This window comes from Impatiens glandulifera, chromosome 4 (genome assembly GCF_907164915.1).
Source record: "Impatiens glandulifera chromosome 4, dImpGla2.1, whole genome shotgun sequence".
NCBI classification, from domain to species: Eukaryota; Viridiplantae; Streptophyta; class Magnoliopsida; order Ericales; family Balsaminaceae; genus Impatiens; species Impatiens glandulifera.
The window spans coordinates 55,579,795-55,600,713 of record NC_061865.1 but is presented as its reverse complement, the minus strand read 5'-3'; the positions used below and the strand labels follow the sequence as shown (position 1 = coordinate 55,600,713).

Here is a 20,919-nt window from a genome sequence, read left to right as displayed (position 1 = left end):
TGAGAGAATAATATGTAAATTTCTATGGGGATCTTCTAACTCATCGTTTTATCATCTAGTTAGTTGAGATAAAGTTAAATGTTTAAAAGATTAAGGAGATCTATATATTTGAGATCTTATTTCTTTTAATAAAGCCCTTTTATCAAAATAGTGTAGTAGATTTGCAATGAAGCTGAATAGTCTTTGGACATTGATAATTATATGTAAGTATGGTAATGATTGATTTGGTTGGTTCACTCAAATGTCTAATTATCCAGCGGAGTGTAGCATTTGGAAGAGAATTTATTATATGTGGAAAAGTTTTCTAGAGCAATCTAGATTCATTATGGGGATGGTTCTTTGATTAAATTTTGGGACGACATTTGATGTAGTGTCAAAAGTTTAGCTACAATGCATCATGAGCTTGCTTCCATTGCTATATGTAGAAATGTTACAGTTAAAGATATGTTTGATCCTCGGTCTAGTGGTTTCGCTAGCCGAATTAGATATAAAAGACGATTAAATATAATGGAGACTTTGTTCCATAATATAGTTTTATTTTTGGTAGGACGCAAACAAGTGTCACCGTCTGAACAAGACTTATGCGTTAACAATATATGAATAGTTTCTATATGGGGCATGGTACAAGTTGTTCGCTAAGATGATTTCATATAATTTTTGTTGGAAAATTTTTTGGAGTCAAAGATTCCATCAAAGATCTCGTTCTTTGGATGGAGCGTTATTAATGGTGGAATTATAACCGATGATATGTGAATGTAAAAATATTATATTATGGCTAGTTGTATGTGTCAAAAAGAGGTTGAATCGTCAACTCACTTACTTTTTCTTTGTCGAAGGGTAATTAGTATTTAGAATATTTTGTGAAGTAATACTATGATACATTGGGTGATGCTCAAGTTTTTAGGTAGTTACTGAGAAATTTAGAGTGAGTGATGCGGCTGATATGACAAAATTACATATTTTGGTTACCATCCCAATTATTCTTTGATGAATTATCTGAGTTTAGAGAAATCGTCGAACTTTCAATGATAGTAGTCGTCCGGTGCGAATCATTCATAAGATTATTATTATTATTATGTTTTTTTTGAAAATTTTCTTTTTTTATGTCATATTTTGTCGTTATGTTTAAACTTTTTTTTTCATTTTTAATATGCATAATTTTTTTTAAAAGTATAAATATTTAATATATTATAATATGAAAAAAAAAAGTTATATATATATATATATTTAATATGAAAAAAAATTAATAATATAATATATATAATTAATAATATTATTATATATTTGAAAAATTGGAAATGCAACTGTTGTAGCTGTTAGGTTTGTTAGGTTGCCATAAATTAATTTATTTGAGATATGACAAACTAACCTAACTTTTTGTTGTTCAATTTACATTGAAAGACTTAAATATATAAACAGATTTTCAAATAATTTTGTTTCAATTAGTCTAAAACAAACTCATAGTAAAAAAAAAAAAGAATGAAAAGAAGCTTATCCAGAAAGAATGGCTGAAGAAAGACTTCAAGTATGGAGGAAGAAGACGGTTCTTCTGAAACGAAGTTTATCCCTTGCACGAAAAAGCGAAGAATGGACCCCAAAGCGTTCTAACGAACGTAGAAGATCAGATAACTGTAAGTATGTGGACGAGGAGTGTGGACGTCACGCTTCTCTCTCCTCCTCTCTGCCTCTCTACAGTCCCCACACGTCTCTAGATATTTTTCACGCCTTCATATGCTTCCAATTTTGCTCTACAATCATCATCTCTAACACATTCTCTCCAAATATCTCTGAATCTCTGATATTTTCCATTTTTCCTACTTGATCTCTCGTCCATGGCTGCCGTTGTTAAGCTTCAGTTATCGCCTTCAATTCATTCTCATCAAACAAGCCAACCTCCGCCTCTTAGACCGGATTTTCGGAGGACCGGTCGAAGATTGTTTGTACAGACGTGTAGATCGTTCAAGCGCGACGAACGAGGAGATTACGATGAGAAAGAGGAAGGAATCTCGAAAAGGTTCGTGAAATTGAAGGAAACTAGCTCAGATGTAGGGTTAATGAAAGCTGTAAAGTCTTTGAAAAATGCCGTTTCTAGTAATTGGTCACGATCTCCGATGGAGATTCAGAAGCTTGAAGAGAGTTTATCCTCTGTATGTATCGTTTATTTTCCTATTTTTCTCAATTTATCTCTTCATTGAACCCTAACCCTAATCCTTTACACAGATTGCTATACAAATTGGAAGATATATTGTAACAATGTTAAGCACAGGAGCAATCCTCTTGATCGGATTTCAATTATCAGGTCTGCAACTGTAAATCCATATTTTAAATAGTAGAAAGAAAATTACATGCTAATAAGAACGAACTTTCTGAATTTGTTAAGGTGGAGATAGTCAGATGAATGATATTGTATGGTATAGTTGGCTTGGAGGTATAATCATCGGTACAATGATTGGATCTAACATGGTCTTAGATGAAGTCAGTCGAGCTGGACCACGAAATGTTGTTATAACTGGAAGGTATTCCATTCATCCTTCAGGATTTCGAAGCAATTAAAGAAGAAGAAGAAGATTGAATTGCTTGCAAAATGCTTATATCTGTCTATATCTATACAGTACACGAGGATTAGGGAAAGCTCTTGCTAGAGAATTTCTTCTATCAGGAGATCGCGTTGTTATTGCTTCACGAAGGTAGTAGTGGTTTCCACTATTTTTCTCATACTCGATTACTCAGGATATATGATTTTGTATTTTAACATTCAAGATCATTTATCAATACAGCATTGCATCTGTGGACATGACTATTAAAGAACTTGAAGAGAATCTGAAAGAAGCTATAATCACGACAGGCGCATCATCGAGTACAAACTTAGACAATGCTAAAGTAGTTGGCATCGAATGTGATGTCTGTAATGCGAATGACGTGAAGAAACTGGCGGAATTTTCAGTTAGTCAATTTGGTTCTATCGATATTTGGGTGAGTTTCATATCTCTGATTGTGAAACTTTGAATATGTTTTGTTCTTATTTATAATAATAATTCATTAATGGTTATTCAAATTCTTGATGATCCTTTCAGATAAACAATGCCGGGACAAACAAAGGTTTTAGACCTTTACTGCAGTTCAGTGATGAAGATATTCAACAGGTATACACATATATGATATAAGATGATTGCAGCTCCTTTTCAACCGATGAAAATGTTAATCAAAACAATTTGCCATTATCCGTTCTGTTTCATTCAGAGAGTAGTAAAAGAAAATACAAAGGATGAATGCCATTGTAAATATATGAAATAAAATGATATTAATGTACTTTTTTGCTCGACCTGATCATGTAAACACCATTTTTGGTCAACTAAGGCCAAACCGGGGAAAAACCTGCCTGTTTTTCGGTTCTGTTGAAATTTATATCCTTGGAATTGAAAGCTGGACTCTATGAAGATCGAGTTGGGTATAACTGTATATGGATCTCTAATCTAAATAACCCACTGTTCCCACATCAAACAAACAATGCCTTGCATCTTTGTTTGAATTTGTATAAGTTGCTGTATTTCTACTCTTTTTAACGAGTTATTATGACTTTATTGATACAGATTGTTTCAACAAACTTGATTGGATCAATTCTTTGCACACGTGAAGCAATGCATATAATGAGCAAGCAGAATAAAGGAGGACATATATTTAACATGGATGGTGCAGGTTCTGGCGGATCCAGCACTCCTTTAACGGCTGTGTAAGTTTCAATATTGCGTTAATTTCTTCTATTCTATGTAAACGACACATTTCTCAAACTCGTCTTTTTATGGCTAAATTTATCAAACAGATATGGCTCGACAAAGTGTGGATTAAGACAGCTTCATTCGTCCCTCTTGAAAGAAAGTAGAAAAATGAAAGTAGGCATGCACACAGCCTCACCCGGCATGGTCCTAACCGATTTGCTCTTAAGGTTCATTTTTTACTAAAAAAACTATATTTAACGTAAGGTTGCATCAAATTGAAGTGGATGACTATAATTTTATTTATTGCAGTGGATCAACTGTTAAGAACAAACAGATGTTCAACATAATATGTGAACTTCCGGAAACAGTGGCAAGAACTTTAGTTCCAAGAATGCGGGTTGTTAAGGGAAGTGGGAAAGCAATCAATTATTTGACGCCTCCAAGAATCTTAATCGCTTTGGTTACGGCTTGGGTGAGAAGAGCTCGTTGGTTCGACGATCAGGTATGCTAATTCTCTGATTTGATAATTCAATATTTTTTCAGATAATGGATAAATAACAATAAAAACGATCTTGCAGGGAAGAGCTTTATACGCAGCAGAGGCGGATAGACTTCGTAACTGGGCTGAAAGTCGAACCAGATTCTCATTTACGGATGCAATGGAAATGTATACGGAAAACACATGGGTTTCGGTTTTCTCGTTATCGGTTGTTTGCGCATTTATAATTCTTTCGAGCACCTTGGAGCACCGATAGTACATTTACGCGAGGGACCTGATGAAGAAAGGTTTTAGAAAGCAAGTGATTTTCTGTTTCTCCAAAAGTTGTTGATATGTTTTTAGTATTGGAAGAAGATTGCTTAGAGAATTGTATTAGATGTTAAACTTCATTGCTACCATTGATAGCAATTGTATCTAGCTAGTATCATTTATCATTTATTTTATATTTTCTCAACATCCTTGTTATATAAATAGGCTAGATAGAAAAAATTACAATTTGTATCAAAATGCTCTCTAAAGTCTGAAAAAAATTGGTTCAACGAAATGCACAACATAATTAATGTCGGTTTCAAAAACTCGAAAGAATAATTCAATTTTTGAAATTTAGAAATTTAGAAAAATAATCATAATTTTTTATTGTTACTTTGTTGCAAGTATATAAAGTCTTTTGTGAAATTGACTGAAATATAATGGGTTATGTCGGAACCGTTAATGGCTATTGGGAGGCATGAATCGGGACGATTAAAAATGCAGGACTTACAAAATGAGTCTATGTCCCTATAATTTTCTTGTGGATTATCTGGTTGGAATGAAATCGGAGGACTTTTAACAACGAAAGTAGACCGTTAAGGATTATTCACAATGTCATTATTATGACAATGTCAGAGATTAGATCCAGAAAACATGTGGATTCGTGTGAATATCTTATTATTTTTCTTTAAGATTTTCGAGTCAACTAATTATTCTAATGTATTCAACTTGTACATAACTTTTTTTATGTCATACTTTTATCGTGTGTGTTTAAACGATTTTTGATTGAATTGATCATTTCAAAATAAAGATAACCATTATTTTAACTTAATACGTTTTAAGTGAGAATCAAATTTGAAAACTTTTAGTCTCTTAGACACAAAATCTTGTCAACTCTTAGACACAAAATCTTGTCAACTTAAAGGCGTGAGATTCGAACTCAAAAACTTTTAGTATCTTAGACGCCAAATCTTGTCACTTATGGTTCAAATCCGTTTCTTCTCGTCCAAGCAACAATCTGGGTTAACTTTGTTAAACATTAAAATTCATCTATACACAACTTAGTAACTTTGAAAGAATAATTCAATTTTTAGAATTTAGAAAAATAACCATGATTTTTAACACGTTTTAAGTGAGAATCGAACTCGAAAACTTTTAATCTCTTGTTCACCAAATCTTGTCAACTTAAGGCGTGAAAATCAAATACGTATATCTAATCGTTCTGAAATGCTAAATTCAGTTCAACTGCTATTATTTCTTCTCGTCCAAGCTGCAATTCTGGGTTAACTTTTTTAAACTTTAAAATTCATCTATACACAATTTAGCAACTCTTTAATCCTTATTTTCACTAAATTAATAGATTAATTTAAGCCAATTTTAGAAAGCCAAGAAAAACATAATTGCAAGTTGAGTAATAGAAACGAGGTAAAATAGACTAAAAAACTTAATCTCTACAAAACATATATTTTCATACATCTTAGAAGGAACTGACTTCTACAATCCAAAAATAAAAAAATATTGAATGATACGTATAAAAGAAAGCATTAGCATATCAGTCAATCTATGACATACAATCAAATAAAAAAAACAAACAAAATATGATTTACTAAATCTAATGTTTGTTGTCTCAAGGTTTCAAACTACTTGATTAATTCTTTGGTCCAACGTAGGCAAGATCTGTAAGATCTGTGGCATTGACATGCCACCGGAGACAACAATCTCTGCAGTTAAAAGAAAAAATAAAAGATTACTTTTGTAATGTTTCATCGTACTAATGAAACTTCATATATTAGTATTCTTACCGATCCCTTCTCGAACGGATAGGTTAGGTCTAATAACATCTTTTGAATTGACGAGAAATATGTCACCAATATAAAGATGGTTGGTTGGCACATAAACACAACATAGTTCCTCTTCACCCGAATGATCCTATACACATATTCAAGAATAATAAAATTATGGAATCAACATGACAAAAGTAGGTCCTAAACATTTGTAAGCATATGATTATGTTGTTATTGATCACAAACTTAATCAATGTCAAAATTTTAGAAAATATGACCCAAAAAAATTACAAAAAAGCTTGAATGAGGGACGTGTTAGTTGCATAGTAAAGTCAACTAAAATGGACGAAAGGGAGTCAGGCTTGACTCAGGAGCTACAAGAAGAGTTGCGATTCGTTAAATCTCAGATCCTCCAACCACGAGAAGTAATTTCACATTGGGCAACTTTGTTAAGTCTATTTAGTTTCTTGTTTTATGATGTTGTACTCGTTATCCAATGTCTTTGTATTGATTTTGATGGGTGTTTCATGCAATTTTGAGATCTTTTCAAAATGCGTTTTAATGAAATGGTTTCCCTTAAAACCAAAATGATATAAGTTATTGTTGAGTTGAAGCAGGAGAATTGTTTTCTCATTTTTATTTTTTAGAAAAAACCTCATATTTAATTTGTTTTTCCCAATTTGACCCTCTCCATCAAGTGTTGGATAAGTTGACCAGAAGTGTAATTGGGTAATTAACTAAAAAATGCATTGGCTAACCTGAAGTATAACAGACGAAGTAATGAATCCAAATGCATATTCGCCGATTCTTGGGTGCCTTATGATAGCAACCTCCTTAAAAGCTTGACTATTCTGATCTGCAAAAGTAACAATAAAAATTGGAGACATCTTTTCCAGCAAAGATGACATGGAAGAAAAAAAAGGTACATGAGATCCATACCTGGAGAAATTGCTGAACTTATTTGCTTGGAGGCATTATATATATGACGAACAAATGGCATCCTTTTTATGAACCATTCGCCAAGATTCAGTAGTGATGTCCCTAACCAAGATGACATGAACACTCCCACCACGAAGATGAATGTGATGGATGTCATAAAACCAAGACCTAAAAACAGAAACCACACAAAAACCATCAACTGAATGCTTATCAAATTTATTTCATTAGATTTAAAAAAAAAAAAAAATTATCCTCTCTTTTGGTTTGAACCTAGGGCAATAAGCACGTTGAGAGAATACTTAACTAACTTGGCTGAATCATTTTTGTTAATTTTTAACATATATATCTCCAGTTTTTCTTAAAATACGCAAGAAGGAATTAAAAAACAAAAGAAATAAAATTTGAAAGTAGCTTAGGATAACCCAATTCTCAGGGCCAGCACTGCCAGCATCCCACAGTCAAGACCCCTCTCCACCCACCCACTTCAATCAAGGTGCTTTAAGTGGAATCAAACCTAATACCATCTTAGTTCAAGGCTCTTAAGAGCTACCATAAATCCTGAAGCCAATCTTATGTCTACATGTACCTGGGGAGTAGAAAAGGAATATAGACTATTTGCGTAACCATTTGTTAAACAGACTTTTTTGGATACTTCATCAGGGTACACTTGGATTGTCATAATCAAAGCCACGATGAGATACGTGGAAGAAGTGTAAGAAAAGTAAGAAACTTCTACCAAGTGTAAAATCTTATAATTCACAATTCCAAGACCTGTAAACTGGATCCTAAGATAATATTTGTTTTGTAGCATGGACCATTTCAGAATATGAACCAAGTTGGAATCAAAACAGTGTTGCACATACATACCAAAGATGTCAATGCCGAGTTGAGCATAAATCGGAGAGAAAAATCCATCCACAAAATGAATAAACCACCATGTTATATAGAATGTGACAGCGATGGGGAATAGGATGACGCTGCAAAATAGATAACAGTAAGCAAAAAAAAACTATAACTTTAAAGTGCATTCACAAGTATAACATGCATATTTCCTTAGATCAACTGTACAATTAACAGAACTAAGTGTGAAAATACAAAAGGCAGGTTTTCTTTTGAACTATATGCGTTTACATGGATCTACCATTGACTATCGGCGTCATCATTATGTAAGCATTACACATATTTCAATGAGTATAAATGATGTACTTAAATACCATATACCTATATAATTTTTCACTGGATTCACCTTAAACATAAAGTGCTTTGATGGTCCAAATATCAACTGCATATTTAACAGAGCTAATTGTCTATATAATGTCAAAACATATGAGCTGTTTTCTAGAAAAGAAATGAGATATTCACAACAGATGATTGTTTTGGTTCCTTTTCAAATGAGTCCATTCATAGATTCTCATGGATGAAGATATTAAAGAAAAAATACCCCACTAAACTTGCATGATCAATGGCTAATAAATGTTGTTAGTGTGAGCAATGTTAAGAAACAATAGATCATATTCGATTTGCAAGGTGCTCAAGTTCAACTGGGTTATGCCAAGGTAAGTCAGCAATCTTTGGGATTAATGGATTGGTTGGGAAGAAACAACCAAAATTCAAAAGGACTGGAAAATTATATGATTGCTCTTTGGTGAATCACATTGGGAGAAATAAACAGAAGAAATTTTGATGGAAAAACTCTTATCAATGATGGGATAAAAATGATTGTTTTTCATGTCTTTTTCATCTTTCTTAAAGGGTATTAGCGTCTAAGGCAGAGAGGTTTTCATATTGTCGATGAGATGAATGAATATATTTTCAGCTCTTACAACTATGTTTTATGTTTTTGAATTTGGACCCTTTTGTGGCATGAGTATTACCCCAGTTGTTACTCTCACTTGAGGCATGAAAGTAGCCTCTTTGTGCACTCTATTCTTTTTGTTAATAATACTTTTACCTTTTGTAAAAAAAAAACTAAAAAATAATTGTCATACACTGTCAACAGAATATTCTCTAAAGCTGCACTTGTTTACATCAATCTATCAATGACTATCAGTAGTCATCATTATTTAAGCATTATGCATATTCACTAATAGGCACTTATGAGCTTCAAATACCGACAAGAATAACTCTTTCACTTGATCCAGCAAATTATCAAAGACATTGCATCATAATTTTAAATCTTCAAACAATATTGGTCAAAATTAGCTCATGCATACCAATTCCTTGTTGTTACAGGACTACTCAAACTATTACCCTGACATGCAAGCATTTCTAAGTATCATGAATGTACTAAGAATATATGGAATACGTTTTGGTGCATAGACATAAGAAAATGGAAAGCATCATTAGCATATAAACACAAGGAGATGGAGATTGAAAAAAAAGAGGCACACCATCCAGTCATGAACTTTTTTGAAGCCCAGCTCTGCATAACTTTGTAAAAGGTCTGCAAAGACAAGATCATTTGTCAACGCCATCATAACTAACATGGAAAACGTCAAACACTAGAACTAGGAAAACAATTTGAAGACCATATGCATATATAAAACAGGCTTACGAATAAGCAGTTTCTATACAGTATTATCTATCAATCAGTAAACAACAATAGTCAAGAAATCTTGATTTACGAAGATAATGAAGGTCATCCATGTATGTAAATGGCTCTCTGCCAATCATAATGATAAGAGAAAGGCCAAAATGAATGAAGCACATTTTGGCTCTTAAAACAACTGTAGAATCTGGATTATGAATGTATGAAAGAAAACAAAACTGCTGAAACTAATAAACAAATAAATTTACATGAGAGGCAAACAAGATGAAGGACAACCAAATGCTTCTCAGTAACAAGGTAATTTGACTCACTTCCAATCCACTGACAGATGAAACTATCATACACCGATATAAGTTAAAGATATCTTCAGGTCCATGAAAACATGAATCTTTAAGCACAGTGAAAAGTATGACCTAATCACAAAAATTCAAGGCACCAGGATATAAACCTAGAAAGATATGCAATGGATAATTAACTGATCTGGATTCAGCTCTTCATAACCATAATTTGTAAACCATGAACATCAAATGCCTCCCCTTTAGAATAATGCAAAGACCCCCTTTGTTTTTTTGTATCTTCTTGTGTCTATCATTAAGCCCAAATCACAAAAGCCAAATTGCCTAATGAATAGAAGGTAAGTGACAAGAGAGCTCCTTTTCATCAACAATAAATGGCTCTAAATGTTAGTAATCGCTTTCATTTAGAACGTTTAATTCATTAAATATCTAGTCCGGATGAAAAAATAGCAAATTTCCATGAATGTTGTCAAGCTAAGTAACGTAAAATGAGTAGTCAGATCGCATGAAATCCGAATCCTAAAAAGTAATAGCAGAATAAAGTTATCACGCAACCTAATAATCCATTAGTTTGAATAACTTAATTAGTTTCGTCGGATAGACAGACAGAGATTCCTTATACCAAATTAGGAAGTAAATTAGCCTCTACAAACTAAACCCATGTATGGATAGATAGAAAGAGGAAAACCTCACGGCCGGAGTGATGAGAGGAAGACGCAGAGGAGGAGGAAGAGGAGGAGGCTTTGGAAGAGTCGTCAACTCCGGCGGCGGCGACTGGTATAAGAAGCTCCCGATCTCTCTCTCTGGTCGCCATTACCTTCGAAGACTTGTCGTCCCCCATTAATTCTTAACTCACCTGTGTCACTCTTCCGCCAATTTCCACCCTCTCTCTCTCGTTAGATTGTTTCCAAATTTCGAAGAGTTATCGTTCACCGACTTTCTAAAATGAATTTTAGAAAGGGTAATAATAATAATAAACTTATGAAAGATTATAAACTAGTTTTAATGATATTATAAATCAAACAAAATTAATTAAAGAAACATCAAATATATAATAACAATTTTAATGATCCAATAAGCCCTATATTTCATGAGAGTCCATATCTATGTCTTACTACTCTTCGAAAATATCATCTCAAAGGTTATATTTACTCTTATTTAGAATTTTAATGACCTACATAAGTTATGTTGTTTCAAGAGCTAATATCTTGATTTGTTTCAGGAGCTAATATCATCCCGGGTTCCACATAATCAATGTTATTTTAGTAGAGTCCGCATCTTAATCTGTCACATTTTTTTCTCCTCCAAAAATTATCAATTTAAATTTTTACAAATATCATTGTTATTAATTGAGTCTAATGTTTTTTTAGTCTAAAAATATATTATATACCGTCAATAAAATATACAATCAATTATAAATATTATATACATAATTAAGTTAATGGTTATTCAAAATAAAAGTTAAAAATTAAAAAATATATATATTAAAAAATTAAGGGGTGAAATTCTAACTCTTTAATAAAATAAATAAATATCTAAAATTTAGATAAAAATTAATTAGAGAATATGGAATTATTGAATAAAAATAAAATTTAATACTTTGTTGGAATTGAAATTTTTAAAATTTTGAGAGGGAGAAAAATAATGACTGTTGATGATTTTGAGGAGGTAATGATTATTTTTTGGTAAAAATAATTAAAGGGTATTAATATATATAAATAAAATTAAAATAATAATTTAAAATAAATGGTATTTTAATATTTTGATTAATGAAATGAATAATATGATTGTTGAGGAGTGATTGATTGAAAATTTAATTTTGTATGAATTATTTTAAAAACCCAAGAAGAAGGCAATATAATTATTTACTTGTAAATTACTTGAAAAGAAAAATGAAAAAGAAAGTTATTATGGATTGGAACGTGTTAATATATATATATATATGAATGATAAACTCAACGAATGTTTTGTTAAAGCAAGTTTACGAATTCTAGGTGACCTTGCCACGTGGTTAGGAGAGAGAGTAAAAAAAATTCACAAATTCATTTATTTCGGGAAGAATGCCAATTTTATCATCGAACTATAACCGAATATTTATATATATTACTGAACTAATTTTTGTTCGTTCATATCACTGTAGTTGAGTTTAATGTTCATCTATGTCACTGCTGGATAAAAACATTCAAACCCGTTATTTCTCTTCCTGAAACTTCTCTATGATATCGTTTTATAGATATATATGATCTAGATTTTACAGATCTATTATTTACGGGTCTAGTTATTTAGGGTTTAGGGATTTAATTCATTTATTTCTCTTCTCCAGCTATATTTATTTCTGCATTTCTTTCTCTTTCTTAAACATCTCCGGTTGCATTTATTTATCTTCTCCGGCTACTTTATTTCTCTCCCTAAAACTTCTCCATTGTATTGTTTTATAGATATAGGGTCTAGATTATACAAATCTATTTATTTATAGATCTAGTTATTTAAGGTTTAGGGATTTATTTCAGTTCGTTTTTGTATGATTTATTTTAGAACTGTTTGAACTTTCAGGAAACCAACACTGCCGAAGCACTGAACTTGAACAACACATTAGATGAAAAATTGAACCTGAACAAATCCCCTTGTTGAACCCGAAAGGTACCCGATTGCCCGATTGCCCGATTGATAAAAAATGTACATTTCAATGTGTCAAAATGTCCCAAAACCTACCATTTCTGGACCTGGAAATGATGGTTTTGAGACCAAAGAGGGTCATTTTGGGACCAGAAAGTTTGGTTTTGGGACCCGAAAGAGTGGTTTTAGAACCCGAAATTATGGTTTCAGGACCCAAAAGGGTGTTTTCGGGACACATTATGAATGTTTCTTGTCCCGAAACCACTCTTTCTGGACTCGATAGAGTGCTTTCTTATCCCGAAACCGTGCTTTCTTGTCCCGAAACCTGTTTTCGGAACACATTATGAATGTTTCTTGTCCCAAAACCACTCTTTCTGGACCCGATAAGGTGCCTTCTTATCCCGAAACCGTGTTTTCTTGTCCCGAAACCACTCTTTCTGGACCCGATAGGGTGCTTTTTTGTCCCAAAACCGTGCTTTCTTGTCCCAAAACCGTGTTTTCTTGTCCCGAAACCATAGTTTAGGGTTTAAGATTTAGGTCAAATAATGCCTCAAAGTTGCAATATATAACCTTAACGGAAAATTATAGTTTCTAGTTTGCCTAAAACCCTCAATGGAATATGTATCTTGTGCATATCTATTTTGGCTTGAAACTCAACAACTCAACTCATTTACTAGGTGTTCAAGTTATTAAACCAAGATTTTCTTAATGAAACAAAATTAAAAGTTACAATATTATATATAGCGTAAAAATTAATATATTATAGTGGGTTAATTAAGTCTATTGTTAAAGAGTTTTTTAGACTTTAAGTTTGAACCTTGTAAAACATTGTAAAAGGATATTTGAATGACCTGTGACCCTGGGGAAGGGTGTCCTTAAGTGTATTTATTATTGATCATGAAAATTACATATAATATCTTATATAGACGTGACATATGAATCAACCAAAGCGACTCATCGTTCGGGCTACTACTATAAGAGGGACCTCTTGTCTTATACTGAAGTGCACCATCATCTGTATTGAAGATCGAACTTAGAAATAATTTGTTTGAATATTTTAAATACATATATTTAAATTTAATAACTACTATGAACATGGTAAGTAAGTAAGTAGGTAAACATAATAATACACTAGACAATAAATATATTTGACAGGAGGAGAGTAAGACAAATTAAGATGTAAACATCAGATCTGGATACTCGAATATTCTCTCCTCCATCAAACAAATAAATTATATTCCATGTTCTGTTTTGAGACCGGACAATTCCTGGGCTGGGGCTGGGCGTGCATCAAGAAAAAGAAAATGAGAAACTGCATGCACCATTACAGAGAGGATGAAAAGAACCAATCTTTCGATCCTCTTCTTCTGTCTGAAGACATATGATATCTTTAATCAGGTTTGGGTTCTGAGACAATCTGACTGTCTCAGAAGGAAATGTTTGGAAATGCTTTAATTAATTACTTTTAGCTATGAATTGCATAATGGATGAGAATCATAACAACGAACACGCCAAAACACGGTTGAAGATTCGACCAGATTTGTGGGAGTGTCCTTAAACAGACAACCTTCGTCCAATCCCTTTCTATGATTCCGTGCTCTCTCTCAATTATTCTCATAGGCGCATTTTAGCATCAACCATGCGCAACTTATATCTAGGCATCTTATTTTGTTTCATGCCCTTCAACTTTCCATTGTTGCTCTTTTCTGTCTATTCTATTTTTTGTTTTCCTTAAATTTTGTTTTCATTCATTAGGTAACTTAAGTTGTAAAATTTCTGTTTTAATTTATTAGATAACTCAAGTGATAAAATTGTGTCTAAAACATCCTTACAATATAGGAGATTCGATACGGGAATTCGACAAATTCAATCAGAGAGTTTATTGTCATTTTGAAAGATCTCCGCATACGTTAATTTTGTATTATTTGTATGATATTCTTCACAAATATAATGTTGTGTTTTTATGCTTAAACGATTATTCATTTCATAATATAGTTGCATTGATATTTTAAAAAGAAAATTGGGTCTAAAACATCAAAAATAAAATAAAATAATTATAATTCATTATTATTAAGAACGCTTAAATTGAAATAGTTAAATTGTATTGCATCTTTAAAATTTAATAATAAAAAAAAAACAAATAAGATTAAACTATGAAATAAAATGAATAATTTAATTTTTAACTAAAAATAAGTTGATATGAGAAGTAAATTTTATATAATTATTTTCAAAATGAATAAAGTAAAAAAATGAAAAGTTTTTATTTTATTTTATTGTATTTATATGAATTGTGTTGTAGATGTTTTTTTAATGTAAAATACTTGATTATATATATATATATATATATATATATATATATATATATATATATATATATATATATATATATATATATATATATATATATATATATATATATATATATATATATATATATATATATATATATATATATGATAACCCTTTTCAATTGTCATTCTTATCTTGTGAAGTCGAATCTTACTAATGGATTACTTTCGTAAATTACTTAATCAAAAACTATTAAACAATTAATTATTAAGAACAAATAAAGGGTTTAAATGAACCATTTAAAAAGTTAAAAAATTGATTTAATTTTAGACAAAATATTAAGGGTATATTTATTATCTCCTATTAATACAAAATGAAGCGCGCTTGTTGGACGGAGTGCGTGTGTGCTTTTTGTCTGCCTCTGGCATTTCTCGTTACAGTGTATGTATGTATGTGGATTAGTGGAGGATAAATAAATTCTGTAAAGAAAAAAGAAAGAAAAGAAAGAAAGAAGATGAAGATTGAAGAAAAAGGGAATATAATTGCTTATATTTGCTTCTTCAATATCATCTACACACTTTCAATTCCAATCCCTTCCATTTAATGAACCTTTCTACACATTCCCTTTTCTCTTTCTCATCTTTTACAAGTTTCAATTTTGATGACTACCCAATTGGAAGAACATGATTATATAGGTTTATCAGTTACACCTCCAATGGGAAGTTCAGGTAAAGTTGCCGTTGTTTCGTCTGAAAAGGGTTTGAATTTGAAAGCTACTGAACTGAGGCTTGGATTACCGGGTACTGAGTCACCGGAGAGAGATATTGATCTTCTTAAGGGTTTTGTTTCGGGTGCTAAAAGGGGACACTCTGATTCTATTAATAGTCGTTCTGGTAAGTGGGTTTTCTCTGGTGGTGGTGATGGATCTGAACTTGATTTGGGTAAACATGCCGGAATTTTCTCTCCAAGAGGTGTCAATGGGAAGGATGTTGTTGGTTGTGAGATTGAAGTGATTCCTCTGTCACCTAAACCGGTGCCTGAGAAGATACCTACGATTTCTGCTGTAAATGGTCATGGAAGTACCCCTTCTGCTAGCAAGTAAGATTGTTTTACCTTTTTCATTCATGAGATTGAATTGTGTAATTTCATCGTTTTGGTTGGATTGGATTGATGGGTAGAGCTTGAAATTGGTTACAAAGTTGTGATTTATTGTCAATTGGAAATCTATGAAGATTGGCAATTTCTTGATGGGTTAAATCTATGTCTTTTGTTCTGAAGCTTTTTACTCTTGTATTTACATATATTTTTTTGAATTTTATGAAGAACTTCAAATTAGAGCATTTTTAGAGAACTTTGGTAATGATAGGTTATGAGGATTTTGTTTTTGTGGCTGTTTCCAGTGATCATTCATGTTTTGGGTTGTTTGGTAGCAGTTTGAGTCATTTGTCTTGTAATGTCATTGTGTTTGAGCTTAACTACTCTCTATTTTTTCAGAAAAAACAACTCCAAACCTTGGTATGATTCTCAAATGTTGTTTTGATGTTAATGTAGGGCTCAGGTAGTGGGATGGCCTCCAATTCGATCTAATCGTAAAAATACAATGGCGACTAGTGTCTATGTGAAAGTCGGTATGGATGGTGCCCCATACTTAAGGAAAGTTGATCTAAAGATTTACTCCAACTATACAGAATTGTCTTTAGCATTGGAAAAGATGTTTAGCTGTTTTAAAATAGGTAATTAAGTAGTTTTTACCATTTCCCATTAGTTTTTCACTCCAAGGTAACTTAATTGATATGAATTTTAACTTCAGGGGAATGTGATTCTGATGGAGTTTCAAGTTGTGAAGGATTAACCACTGGTAGTCTTAAGGATTCTGAATATATGCTTACTTATGAAGATAAGGATGGCGATTGGATGCTCGTTGGAGATGTCCCATGGGCGTAAGTCTAATATTTCCTTGTCGGTTTTCTATTAATGATCTGTTTATTGATTAAACTCGCTTTTAATGTGCAGAATGTTCATGAACACCTGCACAAGGATGAGAATCATGAAAAGGTCGGATGCAAATGGTTTAGGTTAGTTTTCAAATGGAAAATCTTACCCAAGAGAATAATGAGTTCATTTGCAACTATGGTAAAACAATTAAACATTTGGTTTGTTTGTATACAAAGGTGCAAGTGACGCGGAGAAATGCAAGAGTCGTGGTTAAGAGCCAATTGATGGGGGAGAATACAAGATTTGCGATTAAGATTCTATTATTGTGTTTACAAAACTAAAATTGTTTTTAATTAAGCTTGCATGATGCATGTAACTGAAGAAAATAGCTATTGATCATAAGAGTAATCCATTTCAGCTCTGTTTTGACATCAATTTGGTGTGCTGAGTATGAGTAAGGTTCGTATCGAATAATAGAATCTACGGGGTTGGTCTTTCGCTTATGAAAAGTATATTATTGTTATTTAATTCTCAACTAACTATTTTAAAATTTTCATATTTTCAAATTAAAGTGAGTGGGAATAGTTGTTATGTATTAATATAAATTTTAGTGTTTCATAAAAAAAACATGTGCATGAAAGTATAAGGATAAAAAATAATATCATTTTTCTCCTCTTATCGGTTGGTGCGATCAAACCCCAACCTCGAGCTCAGGGCCGGCCCTGAGAATTTGGGACCCTATGCAAAATTAAATTTTGGCCCCTAAAATAGTAATTTAAAAAAAAAAAATTAATTAATAAAATAAAATATAAATAATTAATATATTATAATACGGAGACTAAAAAAGAGATAAAAAATTATTTTTATAATATATATTTAATATTAAAGGAGAAAAATTAAGAAAAAATAAATATTAAAAAATGGGGGCCCTATGCAACTGCATTGGTTGCCTTACCCTAGGACCGGCTCTGCGAGCACCCATCCAAGATCCAACCTAGACAAGATTTCGAGAACCCGTTTCATGGTGCATGTGCAATAGACAATCCAGATGCGAGTGTGTCGGCAATGCAGATGCAACTGCTTCCGCACAACAAAATGATCATTTTCGATCTCACCAATAGTGAGCAGTCTAATATCAAGCTTCCTAATGGAAATTGTCGGCCGATTCCTCTGGCTCTCTCAATAAGAAGGATATGATCGAATGATCGACGATGTTTCGATGATGTTAATACTGTCGCGGTACGAACCTATATTCAGAGTTATGGTTGGATTTAAAAAATTTAGGGTGACTTAAATTAATAACCAATTTTTTTTTTTTTTTGATAAAACGAATAAATATAGGTAAAGTTTACTATTTTTTTAATAATTAAATAAACAAAACAGTGAATTATATTGAAATATTTTTAAAAAAAATTATAGAGTAATGTCACATTTTTACCGTAAAAAGAAAACATTTTTTTTTCTTTTTCGGGGTGGGATTCAGCGCACTCGAACCCCTACATAGATCCGTTCCTGAGTTCGTATTAAAGATATGTAGGCTATTAAAGATAAGGATGCCTTTTTACATTACAAGAAAACTAGAAAACATAAAGTCTCATTCATTCCCAAGAAACATCAACACCTACCAAGAGTCTACCAATTAATAAATTATGCTGTTTCCCAACACATTGAATCTTGTATATCATTAGTATTGTCATTTATTCTTTTAATCTTTTCATTGAATGTAATGTATATAAATAGTGTTGATATAATATCAAATACATATATAGAAAATATAATCTCCCTTCTACCATTATTTATATTATCTCTTTCTCTCTCATTCAACTTATCATTTATTCTATCTTCTCTAACTGATCGACCCTAAATTAATTTTCTCAATTTTTTTAAACTTTTTTTTCTTCTCTTCTATGTATGTAATATTCATGCACATTCTATGCTATCATGCACTTTGATAGGAATATTTTTACTTGAGTTTGTTTCTTAAATTAATAATTATGATCCATTCTCAAGATTAAAGTGTTATTTTTTTTTTGTCATCATTTAGTATTATAAAGAAACTTTTGTGTTTCATTTCAGTATAAAGATTATTTTTTAGATAATGCTGTGATTTAAAAAAAAATATATAATTTTTTTATGCATATTAGGTGTTTGCAAAATTTTAAAAATGTGTATAATCAAATTATTGCATACTTAATTGCAAAATGCTTACAATTAGTTACTAAAATACATTGCAAATTTAGTTTTAATATATTTTAAAAATGTCAAATTATAAATTGCACACTTTGGTTGAAAATTAGTTACAAAAATATATATTAAAATTAATTTTAGTTAGTTGCATTATATTAAATCAAAATGTGACCAAACTTATTTAAAATTGTTTGATCATAGCTGAAAATGTTCCTACATTAAGTATGAGTTGAAAAATGTGTAGCTAAAGATGTTTTTCTTTTTGTAGTAACACATTTTCTTTGTCATTATCTTTCTTATTTTTAAATTGATAAATCTTTTATTTGTTAATCAAATGTGACAATAGAGAAATGGTTTTAAAAACAAAATAATAAGTAATCTTATTTGTCTTGTGAATGCAGATTCTAACCGATTCATGGTGCTCATCGAGAAGAGTAGCAGTTGATGGAGCCCTAGTTAGTACGGGCAGTTACAAGGATAGATCTAAATCCAGTTGCGATTGGCATGAAAATCCAACCGGGCTCGGTAGTCTTTGATGGTAATCATTTGAATACTTATTAGTAAAATGATTTGGATTACGAATTGAATAAATTTAGTTTGAATTTAATACGGATTGAATAAAATGGATTGGTTTTACATGTTTGTTCACCCATAATTCGCAGAACCAAAAGTTGATAGTGTTGACTCCGGTAAAGTGTACCCTTAAAGTTCTAAAGGTGATTGCTCTGGTAAGCGCCAGTATTGCTCCTCCCGGATATTACTTGCTCCATGTGGTTCATCGTGGGATTCTGAGTAAAGGGATGTGGATTCAGTTTACGAACGATAAATCTACAAACCGACGGGAACTTTTAAGATCCAACCGCGAGCACAGAACATAAGTATGGTTAGTCCTATCCCGGTAGTGTCGAGCCCCCTAATAATGGAAATACATCTACATGAGATCCTTCTGATTTCATACCATCCGGCTCATTCGGTTCACATTATCCTTAGCGTTTGATGATGAGAAAAAAAACAATAGGTTAAGGTTAGTTTTGTAGTTAGATAGATATGTTTAAAAATTCTTTGAAATAGCTATCAACGCGTTAATAAAGAGGATTTACATGCAAGCAATATTTACTATAACCGGGCAGAGTTTTACTGTCGCTTATATAGCGACGACGCGTTCCGTTTTAATATTCAATGATAATAGCGACGCTCTTTAGAAGCTGCTTTTAGTATTTAGCGACACATTCTAGCATTTTTGTATTTACTACTGTTTTTACTATTAAGGAACTTGATTTATATTTATAAATTCCAAACATCAACTAAACTATTTTATTAACCAACACCAATGAAACATAAAATAATAAAAATGAACAAGAAACATGAAAACTAGTTTAATATATGGAAAAAATAGAGCCCACAAAACAATATTTTTATTTTACAACTAATAAAATATCAAAATATTATCACATTAGAAATATTAGAAATAATGATAAACAAATTTACTAATCAATCATTTTATCAAAGTGAAACCGTTTCATTATCCATAGTATAAACAATTATAAATAATATATATTAAAATTATTAATTTTATTAATTCTTTTTTAAAATTTTAATTTTAAAATATTTTGTTTTAAAATATTTTATTTTTAAATGTCTATAGATATCAAAAATGATAATAATCGTTTAAACATGAAAAAATATAAAAAAATATAATACAACCACATTACCCAATAAGTTACGAGCTCATAGGCCCTCGAGTTCGAGTTGAACGATTAACTCCCACAGATTTTCGGAACGAATCTCAAAAAGTGTCATAATAATAATCTTATAAATGATACGCATTAAACAATTGTTATCATTAAAGGTTCGACGATTT

The 20,919-nt window shown here is 31.5% G+C and overlaps 3 protein-coding genes across 4 annotated transcripts; 2 read left to right on the top strand and 1 right to left on the bottom strand.

The window, feature by feature from the left end:
* Positions 1–1,743: 1,743 nt before the first annotated feature.
* LOC124933707 (probable chlorophyll(ide) b reductase NYC1, chloroplastic) lies at positions 1,744–4,681 on the top strand. The gene is made up of 10 exons (XM_047474148.1): positions 1,744–2,147; positions 2,221–2,299; positions 2,381–2,516; positions 2,613–2,687; positions 2,778–2,973; positions 3,075–3,143; positions 3,591–3,730; positions 3,821–3,943; positions 4,026–4,218; positions 4,295–4,681. The coding sequence occupies exons 1-10, from the start codon at positions 1,833–1,835 to the stop codon at positions 4,469–4,471; spliced, it is 1,503 nt and encodes a 500-aa protein (XP_047330104.1). The 5' UTR covers positions 1,744–1,832; the 3' UTR covers positions 4,472–4,681.
* A 1,233-nt stretch (positions 4,682–5,914) lies between these two features.
* LOC124933708 (protein LIKE COV 1-like) lies at positions 5,915–10,954 on the bottom strand. The gene is made up of 7 exons (XM_047474149.1): positions 10,720–10,954; positions 9,578–9,630; positions 8,055–8,164; positions 7,188–7,355; positions 7,007–7,104; positions 6,267–6,393; positions 5,915–6,185 (listed from the first exon to the last, which is right to left on the bottom strand). The coding sequence occupies exons 1-7, from the start codon at positions 10,870–10,872 to the stop codon at positions 6,100–6,102; spliced, it is 795 nt and encodes a 264-aa protein (XP_047330105.1). The 5' UTR covers positions 10,873–10,954; the 3' UTR covers positions 5,915–6,099.
* Positions 10,955–15,380: 4,426 nt separating this feature from the next.
* Positions 15,381–17,306, top strand: LOC124935674 (auxin-responsive protein IAA27-like). Of its 2 annotated transcripts, XM_047476089.1 has the most exons (5): positions 15,382–16,034; positions 16,488–16,669; positions 16,747–16,876; positions 16,950–17,011; positions 17,108–17,306. In XM_047476089.1, exons 1-5 carry the CDS (start codon positions 15,598–15,600, stop codon positions 17,143–17,145), a joined length of 849 nt encoding a protein of 282 aa, XP_047332045.1. In that variant the 5' UTR covers positions 15,382–15,597; the 3' UTR covers positions 17,146–17,306. The 2 variants fall into 2 exon arrangements, with proteins under 2 accessions (XP_047332046.1, XP_047332045.1); XM_047476090.1 differs by lacking the exon at positions 17,108–17,306 and having other exon boundaries at positions 15,381–16,034; positions 16,747–16,880.
* Positions 17,307–20,919: the final 3,613 nt, after the last annotated feature.

Coding starts and splice junctions, on each gene's coding strand:
- LOC124933708 (XM_047474149.1), bottom strand. CDS start 10,872: ATGGGGGACGACAAGTCTTCGAAGGTAATGGCGACCAGAGAGAGAGAT. Junction 6,394..7,006: donor CTTCGTCTGTTATACTTCAG/GTTAGCCAATGC, acceptor ATATGTGTATAG/GATCATTCGGGTGAAGAGGA. Junction 6,186..6,266: donor ATCCGTTCGAGAAGGGATCG/GTAAGAATACTA, acceptor TTTTAACTGCAG/AGATTGTTGTCTCCGGTGGC.
- LOC124935674 (XM_047476089.1), top strand. CDS start 15,598: ATGACTACCCAATTGGAAGAACATGATTATATAGGTTTATCAGTTACA. Junction 16,670..16,746: donor GTTTAGCTGTTTTAAAATAG/GTAATTAAGTAG, acceptor TTTTAACTTCAG/GGGAATGTGATTCTGATGGA. Junction 16,877..16,949: donor GTTGGAGATGTCCCATGGGC/GTAAGTCTAATA, acceptor TTTAATGTGCAG/AATGTTCATGAACACCTGCA.
- LOC124933707 (XM_047474148.1), top strand. CDS start 1,833: ATGGCTGCCGTTGTTAAGCTTCAGTTATCGCCTTCAATTCATTCTCAT. Junction 2,300..2,380: donor GATCGGATTTCAATTATCAG/GTCTGCAACTGT, acceptor GAATTTGTTAAG/GTGGAGATAGTCAGATGAAT. Junction 2,974..3,074: donor TTGGTTCTATCGATATTTGG/GTGAGTTTCATA, acceptor TGATCCTTTCAG/ATAAACAATGCCGGGACAAA.